The 18,185-nt window shown below is 40.9% G+C and overlaps 1 protein-coding gene across 50 annotated transcripts in view; it reads left to right on the top strand.

Annotated features, from left to right (window-relative positions):
• Positions 1–18,185, top strand: part of MAGI1 (membrane associated guanylate kinase, WW and PDZ domain containing 1) — a 601,653-nt gene that overhangs the window by 560,409 nt on the left and 23,059 nt on the right. For 35 of the 50 annotated variants that reach the window (XM_072989400.2, XM_072989397.2, XM_078388862.1 and 32 more), the window contains 4 exons: positions 6,083–6,174; positions 7,667–7,859; positions 9,535–9,828; positions 16,274–16,477. In XM_072989400.2, coding sequence (XP_072845501.2) covers positions 6,083–6,174; positions 7,667–7,859; positions 9,535–9,828; positions 16,274–16,477 — 783 coding nt within the window. The remainder of the gene's footprint in view (positions 1–6,082; positions 6,175–7,666; positions 7,860–9,534; positions 9,829–16,273; positions 16,478–18,185) is intronic. The other 15 variants (XM_078388879.1, XM_078388878.1, XM_078388858.1 and 12 more) reach the window with 3 other exon arrangements.

Here is an 18,185-nt window from a genome sequence, read left to right as displayed (position 1 = left end):
AGTGTCAATCACAGGCAAAGGGCACAACTTTGCTTTGGTCCTGTCGCGGTTATTCCCCTGCCTTTGACACACATCACATTGTTTACAGAACTCCCTGATCTGCTTCCCTATGTCAGGCCAGTAAAAATTCTGTGTGATTCTCTGCTGTGTTTTGTTCACCCCTAAGTGTGCAGCAAACATGTCAGAGTGCCCCCTTTGTAAGATCATGGGGCGATACTTTTCAGGTACCACCAGCTGACTTCTGATCCCATCTCCCCCTTTTGAGATATTCCTCAGGGTCTCTCTATACAAAATCCCCTTTTTCTCTAGAAATCTCACTGGGGTTTCAGGTGTTAGCTGGGCGTCAGTCACCTGTTCAAAACACTTTTGGAGAGTGGCGTCTGCCTTTTGCTCTTGTCCAAATCTGCTGTCTGTGGTTAAGGTTTCCACCACAGCTTCTGAACTCCCCCCACCTGCTTCCGTCTCTGGCTCATCATTAACCCCTTGAACTGTCCCCGTGGTGGCTTGTGAACGTGTAATCACTAGCACCTGTTTCACATGTTCAGCCAGGTCATTTCCCACGAGCACGGCTGCTGGCAGAGTCGATGAAATTGCTAGCCGCCAAACTCCCCTCCAGCCTTGAAAGTTGACAGGTACCTCTGCTACCGGCAGAGAGATCACCTGCCCCATCAATCCCTGCCACCTTCATGCTCTCATTTGGGATTACATACTCCCTAGGAATAATATCTGGATGGCACAGGGTCACCTGAGAACAAGTGTCCCGCAGCCCCCGATACTGATGGTCAAGTATTCCTACGTCCACCCCTGCTGTCTCAAACAACTGAGAATCTGTTCTCACCAGCAGGCAGCGCCTGACCTCTACAAGAGGACCATTTTCCTCAGCCTGATCAGCAGATGTAGCTGTTCCAGATTGAGTAGCCATGGCAACAGGCTCCCTCAGTGACAATGAGCCTTGCTCTTTCTGGACACAGAACACAGCTTTTGGCTTGGTTCCACTAGAATCCTGAGGCACAATTCCTTTTAGCTGCTTTAATTTCTCACACTCTGAGATTAGATGGCCCTTTCCCTGACAGAAATAACATTTTCTGGTGTATTTTGAGTCTTTCTCCTCTTGTTTTGGTTTTCCCTCCAACATCTGAGGTCTTGGTTTCATGTCTGAGGGCTTCCCTTCACCATGGGCCCCTCCCCCTTGCTGGCTTTTCCCTGGTCCCTGAGAGTACTTGCTGTAGGTTTCCTTAGGTTTTCCCATCGCTTTCCCCTCACCCAAGGGCTTTCTTATTTGGGAAATAAAATCTGCGATCTCGGCTGCTTCTGCCACAGATTTTGGTTTCCTTTCCCTCACCTGGAATTTCAGTTCCCCATGCAGGACTGAATAGAACTGTTCCAGCGCTATCAAATCTTTAAGCTGCTGAAAGGTCTCTGTCCCCTCCTGAGATAGCCATTTCTCAAGCAGCCTCACCAATTGAGCCCCCACTTGGGTAAAAGTCTGCTCTGGTTTCTTTGTGAGGGACCTGAATCTTTGCCTCAGCTGTTCCGCATTTATCCCATGTCTTGCAAACACCAGTTTTTTAAACTCTGCAAAATCTCTCATCAGTTCCTGTGGCATCTCTGAATAAACCTCAGCCAGGCTACCACTGATTAAAGATCGCATGATGGTCATCTTCTCAGTTTCCCTCACTGAGAAGTCCACAAACGCTCTTTCCACTAAGGAAAAGAACACCTCAGGACAATCTCCCTTGTGGTACACAGGGAATTTCTTCAGGTCAGCTTTAGACAATTGGCCTCCCTCAGAATCCCTATTGTTATTATTGTTCTGGTTCATCAGTTCCAATTTTCTCAACTCAAACGCCATTTTCTCTCTCTCCAATCTTTCTGCTCTTTCCATTCTCTCTCTCTCTAATTCAAATTGCCTTTGTTTCTCTCTTTCCCTTTCCTCCATTTCAAATTGCCTTTCCCTTTCCTCCCTTCTTTCTCTCTCTAATCTTTCCTCCACTTCAAATTGCCTCATCCTCAGTTCATGCTGTTGGGCTATGAGCATTTTTCTGAGTTCTGGGTTCTGTTCTCCTGTGCTGTCACCTTGCACTGAGCCAAATTCATCCTCAGAACCTTGGTCAACCTGGGGGTCTTTCACTTCACCCATTTCTGCCATTTGGCTTCGAGTCAAGGGCATAATCCCCCCCCCCAGAACAGGCTGCTTTAAAAAGTCAAGCCTCAAAATAAAACGACCACTTTTTTTTTCTTTTGCCTCAGAACCAGCTTTCCCTACAGATTGCTGCTGTCCTTCAGCACTACTTGCAACTGTAGCGAGTTAGAGTCTATCCCCCTCTGCTGGGCCTCTCAGCAGGCAGGCTAGATCACTGCTGTTTCACAGTTTTGCCTCAGCTTTTTTCCCGCCAAAAACAGGCTGCCTCAGAGCACCCTAATCTAGTCTCCCCAGTTGGCACGTTCTTCTACTAGCGCACCTCCCCGTGAGGTACACCTAGAAGATTACCTACGCGCCTCAGATTGTCCCTGACTAGACCCCCCTTGCTCTGGGCACACTTGCCAAGGCTTTGCTGGACCGCTGGACAACTGGACCAGTCGTATCCCACACGCTGGACACCAATCAATGTGACAAACCCAGACCTACTGGGATCTGCCACACGTTAACTAAGCTGCCACCAACCATTCCCTATAAGAAGTCACACAGACCAGGGATGGATTTTCAACAAATAAAAGAATAAGGTTTATTTAAAACAACACACAGGGAAAATAAAATGATCAGGTGAATAAGATATAGTAACGTGGCTTAGTCTCATTCATACATGCATACAGTTTGGTTCACACAGAACCCTTAACTTGAAGCACAGACCCTGAACCTATCAGTTCTGGCTAACCATTCAGACACCTGAACCTATCAGGTTGGTACTCTGACACACAGTAGTACCCTGTCTGACACACAGACTCCCACACCAGCTTCTTCTTCCCAGCTGCTGCTTCTTCACATCCCAGCGTCTCTACTTCTCCACACAGGCTTCACATATATATACAGTACAGCCCCTCCTCCTGATGTCCCGCCTTCCACTCCCCATAGGATGGAACTTTCCCTCCAAACCCATGACAGACAGGTAACATCAGTGCTGTATGTAACATTGACTATTCGGACTTTTGTTGGCAAGGTGATGTCTTTGCTTTTAAAAATGCTATCAAGGTTTGTCATCGCTTTCCTCCCAAGAAGCAGGCGTCTTTCAATTTCGTGGCTGCTGTCCCCATCTGCAGTGATCATGGTGCCCAATAAAGTTAAATCTGTCACTGCTTCCATATCTCCCCCTTCTATTTGCCAGGAGGTGATGGGACCAGTGGCCATGATCTTAGTTTTTTTTTTTTTTTATGTTGAGCTTCAGACCATTTTTTGCACTCTCCTCTTTCACCCTCATTACAAGGTTCCTTAATTCCTCCTCACTTTCTGCCATCAGAGTGGTATCATCTCCATTTCTGAGGTTGTTGATATTTCTTCCGGCAATCTTAATTCCGACTTGGGATTCCTCCAGTCCGGCCTTTCACATGATGTATTCTGCATATAAGTTAAATAAGCAGGGGGACATAATAAATATTAAATAAGTTTGAAATTGTTATCAGATATTATTTAATTGGTGTAATTATGAATGCATAAAGCATCAAATAAGAAATGTATTTTAGGAATACAGTAGTGTTTGAACCATTACGCTTTGGTGATTATAGCATTGGTAATTAAGTTGACTAACCTGGATGTTTCAGTGGTCAATTTGTTCCATTGACAGAAGGCTAGAGTGACTTACGTTGAAGAAATAGCCCAGAGAGTGTCTCTCAGTGAACATGTATCTTGCCTGTTGTTATGAGGATAATTTTAAAGCACACTATTTGCTGAAAAAATACAGAACTCTTGTGATTTCGAAACTTATACTGAGTATGAATTAGCATAGTCCATTCCACAACTTGAAGACCTAAAAAACCCAGTATGTGTGACTTTACATCACTGTTTCCTATTTATGTTTCAGTTATATTGGTCTGAAATGGGAGGATTTTGCCAACTACACAATTCACTCATACACCCTCTGATAAAGTATAGGTATGGTTGAGATAACAGAGGCAAAAGCAGTTGCCAGTTAAGAGTGAGTTGGAAGCATTGCCATCCCTTTGAATTCATCTTCTTTAACCACACACAGCATTGGTGACTATAGGACCCCATGAGGGCATTGTTTCATTCATTGCTGTCTGATGTGCTGGGAGAGGGCAAACCTGAAGAAAGAAACACAATGTTAAAAGGAGCAGCAGCCAGAAAAACATCAGCAGTAAACAATAGTAAAAAAAAAAAGTGTTGACAAGGAATTATGGGCAGATATTTCAGACACTCATAGAAGTTTTGCTCTGAATGTATTTGGCGGTGGACCTTTGCCATAGAACCGCTGCTACATCTGTTACTATTACTTAGATGACTAGGGATGTAGTCTGTACCACATAAGGCTCCTGAATCCAAGAATATCTGGTTCTGGTCAATGACCAAATATTAGCTTCTTCTGTGAAAATAATACTTAAATTTAGATGCATAGAAGAAAGATATCGATTTTGACTTGTGCAGGAGAGGTTTTCTAAGGATTGTACCCAGTAACTACATTTATTTATAATATATTCACTGACAATAAGGGAGAAATGCTCTGCAAATTTTAATTATTTCAATCACAGTTGCAGCAAAGAGCTTTCAGTTTGTTCTCTTCCTAATGTTATGAAAAGAAAATCAACTACACTATGTTACTAATGGATTTATATTGTTTCATAGGCCATCATTTGCCTAATGATAAAAGTCTATTTACTCAAGACTTCTAAAAAGAGTTTTGGATTTATTACTGATGCTCGCACTGATGAGTTCTAATATTACACCATTAGACAAACATTTGATTGGCAGTTGTTAGCCATATAAAATAAAAATCATGCCTAATGCAGATTCTTCTAAATCTGTTAGGATAACAAAATCCTAAAATTCAATTTGAGGTGCTAAGTTTCATTGAAGGTCATTAGCAAAAGTTTAAAATATAGAATACAAGATGATGGTGAAATCGTGGGTGCAGAAGATTGTCAAATTTGTTTCTTCACAAAGTTCAGTTTTCTTCAATACTCTTCAACCTATGTGGATCTGCCTTTTGTACAGATATTAAGATACTACATATTTTTCATGTTTTAGCCCAATTCTTATCTCAAAGTCCCATGGTAAAAGACATGCAGATATGCTAGGAATTTCAGCAATACCTTGCAGGTTTGTGAGAATGTTACAGGGTGCGGCAGTATTGCAGTTCTACAGATACATGCATACAGAGTGCAGTTCTACAGATACATGCATACAGAGTGCGTTTTTGTCCTGAACCGGAAAGGAGGGCCATGGTACAATACAGATACCTCAAAAGCCTGTAAGGAGAGAGAGGTTTCATGGGAACCACGATCCTCATCAGTAGATCTGTACCAAGGTGAAATGAGTCATGAACTTTCATGAATTGAAAATTCTGGCATACATAGAGTGGCAATAGAGTTCTTTTGGAGATATACACATCTTCCTTTGAAACTGCACTGCAAATGATTGTTCCACTTTATTCCAAAAGCAACAAATGCATTATCTTTCTGACATGACCTCTTAAGGGACTAAGTAACAGGTAGTATGTGCAACAAATAATAAAGCAAGTGAAATTCATTTCAGTGGGTCTACTTTGAGTGGGTCTAAATCTATAATTAAGCCCCAGGTTTGTTTAACCTGCAGTCCTGTACAGCTGGACATGGTGTATAATTCTTCCAAAGAACAAATGCAAGTGTTTCAGGGTTGTCCCAGTCTGTCCAGGATATGGTCTTCTAGAAGGCTGCAGAGATTGCTGCTTTTTAAAATTAATATAACATAGATAGATGCACACATGTTTACTCATTTGTAAAATGAGTAGTATGATTCATAGGAATTGTAATCACTGCCTAAAAGAAGAGATTTCATCATGTATACATTTCTTTTATAAAACTGAGTTCAAGAAATTCCAGAGTTGGGTATCCAGTTATTATTAAATAATGAGTTTGTAATATTTTCTTGTAGTTCCAGATTACCAAGAACAGGATATCTTTCTGTGGAGAAAAGAAACTGGGTTTGGATTTAGAATTCTTGGTGGAAATGAGCCTGGAGAGCCTGTAAGTTGATAGAAAATTTCCAACTTCTTTAATCTGTTGTCTCTAAACTAGAATCACATGTACTAGCATATATGCCTACATCTCACTTGACGCTACTGAAAAGGTAGCAACCAAAAGAAAGTACTCAGCTGTATTATAAATAACTGGTTAGTGAGAGTGCTGTTCCTCATTCACATGTGAGATGCCTATTTCTACCAGCAACGGGTTTAGCCCCTTGAGCTGTTTTGTAGTACTTATTGACCAGAACATCAAACAGATGTTAGTAACTCTGGTCTGCAGTTGATGTAGGTCAAACTCAAGCCAAGGCTTCTGTTCTCATTACAGTCCCTGAGCTGTATAAGAACAAATTCATTCAGCAGAATTCCACAGGAAATTTTTTAAAAAATGAAGTTAAACAGAGAAAGAAGGACAGAACTATGAGTAAAAGAAAAGAAATCGAAAGGTCTCCATCTATTTAGTCAGTGCACCTCACAGTATTAAAAACAAAATATTAACATAAATTCTATACAATAGAAAGGAATGAAAGCTATGTGGTCAGATGAAAAGATGACCATTTAAAATGCACGTGCAGAAAAAAAGTATTCTTATTAGAGAGGGGCATAAACCACCAGTTCAGCAGTTTAACCAAACACAAGAGGTGTTTGGTGGTTTGGTGCCCTGCCCCGTCCAGTGGGCACCCACTCAGAAGCAGTGCACAGAGGAGGCAGGGCAGGGAAACTGGGACACTGCTTCCAAGTGGGCGCCTGCTAGAAGGGGAAGGGCATTTAACTGCCAAACACCTGTTGCAGCAGAAAATGAACCAGGACAAACCGCTGACCGTTCATGCCCATCTTTAATTCGTACATGAAAAGTCCTGACAGTATACTAATGTGGGATCATGTGGCTTCTACAAGTATTGCCACTGAACATGTCATGTTCTGCAAGAGATTACATATGAGTCTTCACTCCGTATTAAAATTTAGCTTTATTTATGCTATGGGAATGCTTATTCTTATGCTCCAGCATTCTGTTGGAGAAGCTCAAAGTATGTTTGTTTATTTCCATGTTCAGAGATTAGTTGTCTGAGACGGGGAAGTCATGTTTGCTGTAGATGTGAAATGTCGGAACTTTCTGCCTTCATTTTTATGTAACTTGGCTCACTAGTACCCATCCTGTAGATCTGGCTCACTGAATCCTTTCTTTGCCCTTTTAAGGTATGAGGCATAATAACCCACTAGGAGAACTGCTAAACTTACATGACAGTGAATTGCATAGTCCAGTTGGATAGAAGGTATTTGAGTATGGATTGGGGAATAGACAAATTGGCGTCCTCCAGGTGTTTTAAGACTACAGATCCTACAAATATCAGCCATCATAGCCGATGATCAGGGATTATGGGAGCTGTAGTCTAAAACATCTGAAAGACACCATCCTGATTTGTGTGGTGCAAGTTACGACTAGACTACTCTGAAGCTCTAAAAAATTCTCACACACATGGGCATGTTTTTCACAGATTTACATTGGTCACATTGTGCCACTGGGTGCTGCAGATGCAGATGGTCGCCTGCGATCTGGAGACGAATTAATCTGTGTAGATGGAACACCTGTTGTTGGGAAATCTCACCAGCTTGTAGTCCAGCTTATGCAACAGGCTGCTAAGCAAGGCCATGTGAATTTAACTGTCAGGCGTAAAGTAGTGTACACAGGTAGGTTGCAATGTGACTGTGAGCATGTTTTATTTTTACTCTATCAGTGGATAAAAGTGAACTACTTTCTGAAGATCAAAAGCCTCTGTTCTTGCAAAAATAGCAGTACACAGTTTCATTTTTGTGTTTTGTTTTTCATCATCACTTTTTTTTTGTTGCTGAAGCTTCTCAGACATGGAATAAATATAGCTGAATGCTTTTAAAGCTTTCTGGCTGAGAGTTTGACTTTTGCTCATTAGAAGGAATATGCTGCTATCTTCTAAGACAGTGGTCCCCAACCTTAGGCCTCCAGATGTACTTAGACTTCAACTTCCAGAAATCCTTGCCAGCAGAGGTGGTGGTGAAGGCTTCTGGGAGCTGTCGTCCAAGAACATCTGGAGGCCCAAGGTTGGGGACCACTGTTCTAAGGTATATCTTGAGTTTCTTCATTTACTTTAAATATATATATCCTCTAATTTAACTTGAATAAGAAATCCCATGAAATGTACCAACCTGAGGATAGTCAATATGCAGTGCAAAGGAGCATATTATATTAGACAGCAGTGTTAACAGATTGGTAATATTTAACTTGGAGGGTTCTGCCCTGAAAATTGCTGTGCTAGATTTGACCAAGTTTGATTTGTCTAGCAATCTGCTTCCAGAGGATGCTTCAGAGATGGTCTCTAATATATAAATAGCTCATTGCTTATCTCCATATCTGATATGGACTTGATTGAAAATTTGACTGTATTTTGCAGTGATAAACCATAAGGGCAGCAAGTGTGCTGGTTGAGAATTCTTGCTTAACTAGTTAAATGCTGTAGTGCTAAACCATAAATAAAGAAATGCTTTAGAAAGAATAGGCATGTATATATGAGATAGCACAATCAATACTCTTCATTTAGTTTGTTTAAACAAAGTATGCTGGGACTTCAGTTATATCCATTTAGAGCAGAGACTGAAAGGGGACAAATATGTTTTCAAAATATATGCCCCTTGTTTTCCCATTGGACCCATTGGAAGGATTATTTCTCTCTATTTAGAGCTGTCATCAACATGATTCCTCTGAATAAAAATATTTACTTAAAAGTATTATGGTGGAATACAAAATGATATATGTGTGTTTCTACGGGAAAGATTCGTTAGCAGGGGCAAGCAGGCACAAAGTTTCCTGCTTGTGTATATTTACTCATAAGAAAAGTGAAAGTGACTAAATAGATCTTAATCTTATGCTAGGATTGAGAGAAAGAAGTCTCCAGAAGAAGTATTTCTTTGGGAGAGCATTCTGCATGTTGGGTGCCACCACTGAAGAGGCTCTGCTCCAAACTCTAACCCAAGAAAATGCAAGATGTATAGCAAAGAAGCCTTAGATGATCTAAAGAGAAGGAGTAGAAGTCTTTTGGAGGATATTGTATCACAACCCAAACATCTAGACCTCTTCTCATATTTTGACTGCAGCTCCCTTGATCCCTGACTATTAATTGTAATTGTTGAAGCTTATGGGAAATGCAGTCCAGACCAACAGAATGGTTCCAGGTTGGCCAAGGCCAATTTATAGGATACAGACCATGGATTTTGTAATTATGAGTCAACATAAATATAGTCATGTTGATAACTTTCCTTGTTTCTGTGATAACATTTAAAGCATGGGGTTGTTTGAAGGCTCTTAACAGAGAATTACATCTTTCTCAAACAGTTCCAAAAGCAGAGAACGAAGTTCCTTCTCCAGCCTCATCTCATCACAGCAGTAACCAGCCTGCTTCTCTGACGGAGGAGAAACGCACTCCCCAGGGCAGCCAGAACTCGCTCAACACAGTCAGTTCAGGCAGCGGCAGCACCAGTGGAATTGGTAGTGGAGGAGGTGGTGGCAGTGGAGTAGTCAGCACTGTAGTGCAGCCGTACGATGTAGAAATACGCCGGGGAGAAAATGAAGGCTTTGGCTTTGTCATTGTGTCTTCAGTTAGTCGGCCAGAAGCTGGAACAACTTTTGGTAAGTCATGAATATTTTTCTCTTAAGTATTGATTTGACTCTTTTGTTTTGTTTAGGGTTAGGGGCGGACAAAGTGTGGCTCTCTAGATGCTGTTGAACTGCATCTAGAGAGTCTTAACCAGCGGAGCCAGTAACGAGGGATGCTGCGAGATGCAGTCCAGCAACCTCCGAAGGACTGCATTCTGCCCATCCTTTGTTTTGCTTCTTCTTGGCCGTGTTTTACTTTTCTAAACTGGCTGGATAGCCCAGTGAGTTGGATACTTGGCTGCAGAACTAGAGGTTGGGAACTCTTCTCCTGGGGAGAAGAGCCAGCCAATGTTGCCTCAGGCAAGCTGCACAGTCTCAGAAGAATGGAATGGCAAACCACTTCTGATTAATCTGTACCTTGAAAACCCCGGAAAGGATTGTCATAAATCAGAATCAACTTAAAAGTGCGTAATTGTTAATATTAAGGAACCAGATAATTCATTGTGGGTTTAATTAAATATTCCATTAATTTGGGGAATAGGTTCAACATTTCTACATTTTGTCCCTTATTGGCAATCTTGCATCAACCCTCTCCTTCTGATACGAGGCTAACGTAGCTACCCTTGGTTTACAGCAATATCTGTGAGAGGCGTCTGAGTTGGTACATATACAGTTCATATAGTGAGAATAGGAATTACACATTATGTATAGTAATTACATTTCCTGAATATTGCCTGTTTAATTTCATTAATATGCTTAACTAGAAAGTCAAGCATTGGACTTGCCTTCTAACTTTGTTCACAGTTGAATTATGTCTCTTTCTCTTCGGCTCTCTTTCTTCCTCTCCTTCTCTCTCTCTCTCTAAACGCGTGTGTGTGTGTGTGTGTGTGTGTGTGTGTGTGTGTGTGTGTGTGTGTGAGAGAGAGAGAGAGAGAGAGAGAGAGAGAGAGAGAGAGAGAGAGAGAGATGCTTTTCTCCAGAGATGGGAGACTTTGTTTAGAGCAAGCTTCCTCTGCAGCAGATGGATGTCCCTGCCGTAGTAGAGGAGGATTTAAAGAACAAAGGCTATGTTATGTAATGCACATGTTGAATTATTCAGATTAATAAAATAAAATAAAATGCATCCCCTTTTGTATCAATTGAATGGACCTTTGGGGTGAATTAGTATACTAGAAGATTGCATTGGGAAAACACATAGATGTACACATGGGCAAGGAGAGAGGCCACTGGATTATATTTAGCAGCCACAGGAATACTAGACCTAAATTCTGTTTGTGTCCCCTTTATAGGCCCTTTTCAGTCTCTCTGCTGGCTTCTGTATTATGGCCTCTCTAAGGATTGGAAAAGTGCCATTTAGTTCAAGCTCTGGCAACCAATGGGATTATAATGGGGGTCCAGATATGGAGTGGCTCCGGTTTGTCCCAATTTAACATTTTTAGTGCTCGCTAGCCATCTGGCCAATATTGCATTTGAGAAGTTCTTAGCCCACTCACCAGCATATGCACATACATATTTTTATGCTGGCAATCTGTATCCCCAGTGGTTCTGTGCTGGCAATGATATTGAGGGTTATACGATGCCAGTGCATGAAGTAGATAATTTGTAAAACATGACACTATCCATGTGGAAGTATTGCATGGGTAAGTGCTTTGTCCGTGGCTACTTTTTCATAACATCAAGTCTGAGTCTCGACCTTTCATCCAGGGATTTATAGATATGATGTATGTTGCAGACCCTATTCATTCAGAATTGATCTCTTCATCTTAAACAAAATTAAATCTAAATTAATTTGAGTATCAATTTGTGATTTGTTGCAGGATGAGTTTATCTTATAATAAATAAAACATTCCTGCAGGAAAAATAGTATTATGGAGAGGATATTAAAATATGGCCTTAAACCTAAATATAAATAAAGAACTTGAGCTTAACTAGCTCGTTCTAAATATTGAGTTTGGGGGGGGGGGTACTTCTGAGCTATCTGACATTTCTTTTAGTCTTTAAACAATCACCTATTTCATTGCTTTGCTTACCCTATAATGGTTAAGAGGCAATTGCAGTATCCTATTTCAAGTTCTTCCCCACTCAGATAACATTACTGTTAATTATTAGGCATTTCTGAATTACTTTTGCTGAATGGCCAGGAGGTGAAAATACTGACTGAAATCCTGTTACTTAGCATAGTAAAGCATACTGAGTACGCCAATTAAATTAGTGGGGATTTGGTTAGTCAACTTCTCCATAAATTTCATTGATACAAATGGGCCTACTCTAGTTGTGATTTATTACTGTAAGTAACCAGATTTTGGAGCTTGTATCTCTGTATCTGTAGAGCAAAACAAAGGGTATTTGGGATTACACATGTCAGCCGTTCAGTCTTCTAGTAGCCTCTGCAGTGGTTACTAGGAAACCATCATTAGATCTGAAGAGACAAGTGCAGCTGCTAAACTGATCAAGACCCACCTGATAATTCTTTGACATGGAAGGATTACCGTAAAGAGGATATTCCTTCATTGATAGTTTACCACATGGATGCCTATATAGTATTCATATATAGCTTAATGAGAGGGGGTGGCACTAATGCTGACACTTGAACAAAGTCCTCAGAGTGCTTTAAGACTTATAACACCCTTTATAAGTAGTTTGTAGCCCATCACAGCTGACATTTATCCCTGGAAGAATTAATTCCTGTTTGAAATCAGATAACCATGTCAATTGTGGTGTAGTGGCTTTGCCTGTCCAATTCAGTTTGAATATTAGTGGTGACTGTATTCATTTTTGAAAGTAGCTTGAAAGAGTAATTGCTTCTTGGTAGAAATATGGGGATAACATAAAATCTTGATTTTGAGTTTTCCCCTACCCCCCCTGCTCCCATGAAAACATTTCTCCCTCATATTCTGCATGAGATGCTTTTCCTCAGCTACACAGTGCTTGCCTCACTCCTATAGGAGTTTTTGTATTTTTATGTAGGTAGTCTGCTCAGATGGCCAAAAGTAGTTCAAAACTGACTCCCCTCTTTTCAACAGAAAGGGTAGTATTATGATCAGTTGGTTCTTTATAGAATTAACAAAAAAAAGTCCTTCTCATATGAATTGGTTGTTAATTGTAGGGGTAGGTCATGCTCACCATTATATTTTTTATGATAACCCATTTTGTCAGTCACATTGCCTGATAATGCTGAATAGGCAATTGCTGATATTGCCATTTAACTCATCCTTAATTGTGAGATTTTAGGTTCTACACTGTATAGGCATATTTCTAAAACTACTTAAAAATGCACATCAGAAATGTATAATGGATTAATGTTATATTTCTATCCAAAGATAGAAGCCACTGGTTCTGTTGTGTTTGCTTCTAAATGTAATTTGTGGACAGTTCTCAGAGGAGTCTAACTTGGTGTAGAAGCTAAGTGTAAAGAAAGCTAAGTGATGTCAATGGATTTTAAATATGGCCTTTGTCAAAGAGCAGAGCTAAAATAAAGGGCCAGAATTTTGCTGGAAGTCAAAAGGGGAGGAAAGAAAACACCTTTCGTACAACTGGAAGTCTGCTCATGTAGCATTGGATTTTGCCCATTTTCTGTGTATTTATAAAACAATGGAATGAAACAAAAAGTGTGACACCATCGTGTCCCATTGATTCTAGCTTGTCAAAAAAATCATTATGTAGGTCAGACATTGTGTAAACACACAATTAACTAAAAATAGAAGACTTTGACCCAGATCCTACTTCTTCATGGCCACACAGGATGTTTCTGTCTTCAGTTAACCGTGATGAGAGAAGAGAGATAGGGATACCTATTGTTATAATTAAGTTCAATGGAACAATGACAAATGTTTGACAGGCAAAAGTAGAAAATGTTTAAAATTTGTGGATTTCATTAGGAAAATGTTGGCACTGATTTTAGAATTTAGTGGGAACTACTTAGAACATGCTTTAAGCTACTGTAGACTAAATCACACCTGTTGGCTGAAATTTAGTGGAAAGTTGCAATTAGAGTAGGCCCATTGAATCATTGGGTATTTGGTAAGTCAACTCCTCTGTAAGGGCTGTTGATTCAAGGGGTCTACTCTAGTTACACCTTACTACTGCATATCAACTAATTGTTTTCTGTAAGAGAGGGACATGTAACTTTAAAGATCTGAAATATTCCCATTTCACCACTGTATCACATGAAAACTGATCAGTTTGAAGCCATTTGTAGACATTAGAATTCTCAGTTTCATCGGCCTGGTTAGAGAGGAGCACCTAGCCCCACTCCCTGTGATTGCTTTGTTCTCCATAGATTCTGCCTCACATGTAGAGTCTGTTCATAAGCAGGAACCTATTCTCATCAATTTCCTCCATCATTGTGTGAATCAAGTGACAATGGACTGTGCTGGGTACTCCTTTTTAACTAAGTTTAACCAGGAATTCTATGACTGACCAGAGACTTTAGCTGAAGTCTAGATTAGAGATGGGGACGAATATAAAAACAGATCAGCTTTTTTGATTAAAATAGCCAATTTGTTAAATATTTGTCAGTCCATATCATCAAATTTTAAGTCCCAACAAATACAGATTGATGAATATTTTCCCGTTTTTATTCGTCTTTTGTTTAAAAAAAATTTAAACCATTCACCCCCACAGCCAGCACATCCCTACATCTTACCCCCACCCCTGTCCTCTCCCTACCTTAGTCCCTCCCACCCCCACCGACAGCCATTTACCATAATCACCGCCGCCACTGAGGTATCTATCTGCCCTCTGCAGCCATGGCGTGTAAAAAGGGAGACTGGCTGCCTTTTGCAAAGATATCAGCTGCGGCTTCATTTAGGGTAGGGAAAGAGCAGCCAGTCTCCCTTTTTACATGCTGTGGCTGCGGAGGCCAGATGGAGACCTCAGTGGCAGCAGCGGCGATTATAGTAAGGGGGTATCAGCGGTGGTGGAGGGGGCGGTGGTGGTGTAGCAGTGGGGGGTGACAGTGGTAGGGGTGCAGCGGCGGGGGTGTTTTTTAATAACCCCCCATGAATTGACAAATAACTTCATTATTTGTCGCTTCATGAGAGCAACTTCGTGCTTCATGAGTCGTCAACTTTTGACAACTCACAAAAAGCAGGACGATTCGCCAAAATGGTGAGTCATCCCCATCTCTAGTCTAGATCTGTAAACAATCCAAGTACTGTAATCTGTAACAGAAGCAGATTGGTAAGGAAATAAGTTTATTCATTGCCAGGAAATAAGTTCATTCATTGCAGATCACTTGCTACTCTCCTCTTAATGTCAAGGATCCAATGTTGCACTAGCATGCTTCCACTTTCTTCTGTTTTCCTTCCTCCCCAGACCTGTGCCCCAGTTCTTCTGAAGGACCAACGGGTCCTGGCTTCTGCTTCTATTTTTAAACTCACATATATGGACTGTAGACTTTGAAAGCCAATGACAACTTGGCAAAAAATGCATGTAGGTTCTTGGCTTGTAACTTAAAAGTTATTTTGGCAGCCATAGGAAGGGAGAAATCTTTGGGACTTCCTATCTGTTTCGACTGAGATTACAAAAAGGAAAGAGTTGTCAAATAGTTGTTGTAGGTTTTTCAGGCTGTTTGGCCATGCTCTGGAGGTTTTTCTTCCTAACGTTTCTTCAGTCTTTGTGGCCGGCATCTTCAGAGGACAGGAGTTAGAACTCTGTGTGTGTTCTAACACCAGAACGCAGACAAATTGGATCCCGGCCGTGAAAGCCTTCGAGAAGTCATCAAATAGTTTAGAACTGAATGGCTCTAGGAGACCATATCCTACAGTCTTCTCCCATTTTAGTATCTCTGTTCTTTGCCTCAAATAGTTCCTTTGCCCATTGTAGAAAATAAACCCCATTCCCTACTGCTTTTACCCATGTCGTGTTCATTTTATAGGATGGATCACTGTGTGTTCAAGAAATTCAAATAGAACTCTTATTCCTCTGTAGCTATAGAATTATTATCTTTCAAAATGGAGAAAGAACAAAACATTGGCAGAAGCATTAATAGCTACTGGCTGAGACCAAGATGAGATGTTATAAGGTAAAGAAAGAAAAGAAGGATTGCTCTCCCTTCCAGCAGTTTCAAGTTTACAACGCAAATCCTCAGTGATTTCGTATTGGGAACTGCTGAGCACAGCTGCAGCCCATCAAAGGAAGCTGTGCAGTTTTCAGACATATTAATAGGAGAAAGTGTGTGTGCGTTTGGGTGTGTGTGTAAAGAGAAGGGATTGCCAAATGAAGATACAGGAGATGCAGGTTTGTAGGTTCTAATTTGCACTCACAAACTCAATTGCCAATGCTTTGAACAGTGGCAGCAAACTATCCTTTAATAACTTTTGCTTGATGCATTAATTAATTAACCCTTAACCTTCTCTTTCCCCTTTCAACCCTTTTTTTCCTTTCCCCCTTCACCGTGTTCCCAACGTATATAAACAATTTTTTTAAAAAAATTGCACACGCACAAACAAAACAAAACCCAATGTCAATACAAAAGCAGGCAATGCATGTGTGGCCATGCCTCACAAAATAGGTCGGATTATTGAGGGGAGCCCAGCGGATCGCTGCGGGAAGCTGAAAGTGGGGGACCGGATACTGGCCGTTAATGGATGCTCCATCACCAACAAATCCCATTCGGACATCGTCAACCTAATTAAAGAAGCAGGAAATATGGTTACTCTGCGCATTATCCCAGGGGATGGTAAAGTATACATTCTCTCTCTTTTTTTTAACTTTCTCTTCCCAGCCTGCCCTCACCCATGGATTTGGATTACTATGAGCTTTTGTGTTGCTCTGAGTTATGCCAGTCTTGGAGGGCAATGGCAGACTTCAGGGCAATTCTAAAGCTTTGGTCATAGTATGGAGAATATATTTGTGCAGTACTGTTCTTCTGCTTTGGTTTCTGTAGGTATGCTGTTGTTGGTTATGGGTGGTTTTTGAAGAAAAGTAGCCTTTGTTCCCACAAGACTGTGTCATTAATTACGTTGTTAATGTGACTGGTGGAGCAACACTTTTCAGCTCTGATTCATATCTATATAGGTACAGGGCCATGGGCTGCTTGTAGCTCCAAGTGCCCAAACACTGGCACGCTCCCGCACACATCTGAAAAAATCATTTTTTTAAAACATTGGCTTCTACCTTCAGGGGAGTGTGGGGCAATTTTGCCATGTTTTAAAGATGCTTTAGTACGTTTAGGACCCCCCGTGCCCCTCCAAATGGTTTTATTTTAAATAAACACACACACACACACACACACAATTAACTGTTAGAAGCACAAGAGACCTTTTCAGTTTCAAAAACTGGAACAGAAATTTGAGGTAAGGGTAGGATCACAGGGAGATACACGGCCCTGCAAGGAACGGGCACGTGGCCCCTGATGTCTGGAGCTCACCCACCCTGGTATACACCTTTGTCTCACACTCACCCAGCCATCTTTTTCTTCCTCGCATTTGCCTCATCAAAACCCTTAAGACGATCAGTGTGTTTTCACAATGCCGTGCAGTTCAATATTAAGTGGCCAAAAAAGCCATCACCAAAATATAACAGAATTCAAATGGTGAAATGTGAGAGCCACTAGGCAAAATCCTGTTGCATAAAGGTACTGTATGCCCGCAGAAGCTGATGACTTAACTAGGTGACACCAGTGACATCTAATTTAAATTAATTAAAACTTTCCTAACTCCCTCTCTCACACACACATTTCAGGTTATGAAACTCCAGAGGTTCCCTTTTCCTCCGCAGGAGGCTTTGAGAGCCACAGGATAGGGAAACCTTTAATTGCTAAAAAATCACTGTCAAATTGCCACTAGCAGGATTGGGACCGCCTGTGGCAATCTGGCGTGGTTTGTTTTTTTGTTTAGTGATTAAAGGCTTTCCCATCCTGTCCTGAGGCTTCTAAAGGTTTCCCCAGGGCACAAAGTGAGCCCGAGAAAACCTGGGAACCTAAACCAGGGGAATAAGAAGCTTCTGGCTTGTAAATTTATGTCAACAAGATTTTGGCCACGGTTAGTTTCCCTCTGCCATGTTAACTGTAATATCTATCTATCTGTAATACATATCTATAATGATATATTTCATATCACTCCAAAATATATATAATACACTTGTCTGAATAGTTTTGTGGACCAGTGTCATTGTTTGTTCAAAGCACCATAAATTAACATATGTGCATGCTCTACAGCATAATTTTAAAGGATTTATGGGGCATAACCCTAGCCCTGTAATGTGTTATAGGGCTAGCACCATGAACATGTTAATTTATGGTGACACTCCCTGTCTTCTTCCAACCTACATAACCTAAAATAACATTGTGCTTTCTAAAAATCACAACTTTATTTTTTTTTAATGAGATCTCTTTTTCTAGTCCTCATGGTTGCATGAAAAAGCACATATAGTTTTTGCATGAGCAA

Source organism: Pogona vitticeps, chromosome 2 (assembly GCF_051106095.1).
Source record: "Pogona vitticeps strain Pit_001003342236 chromosome 2, PviZW2.1, whole genome shotgun sequence".
Taxonomy (NCBI): Eukaryota; Metazoa; Chordata; class Lepidosauria; order Squamata; family Agamidae; genus Pogona; species Pogona vitticeps.
This window is presented reverse-complemented; position numbering and strand designations above follow the sequence as displayed.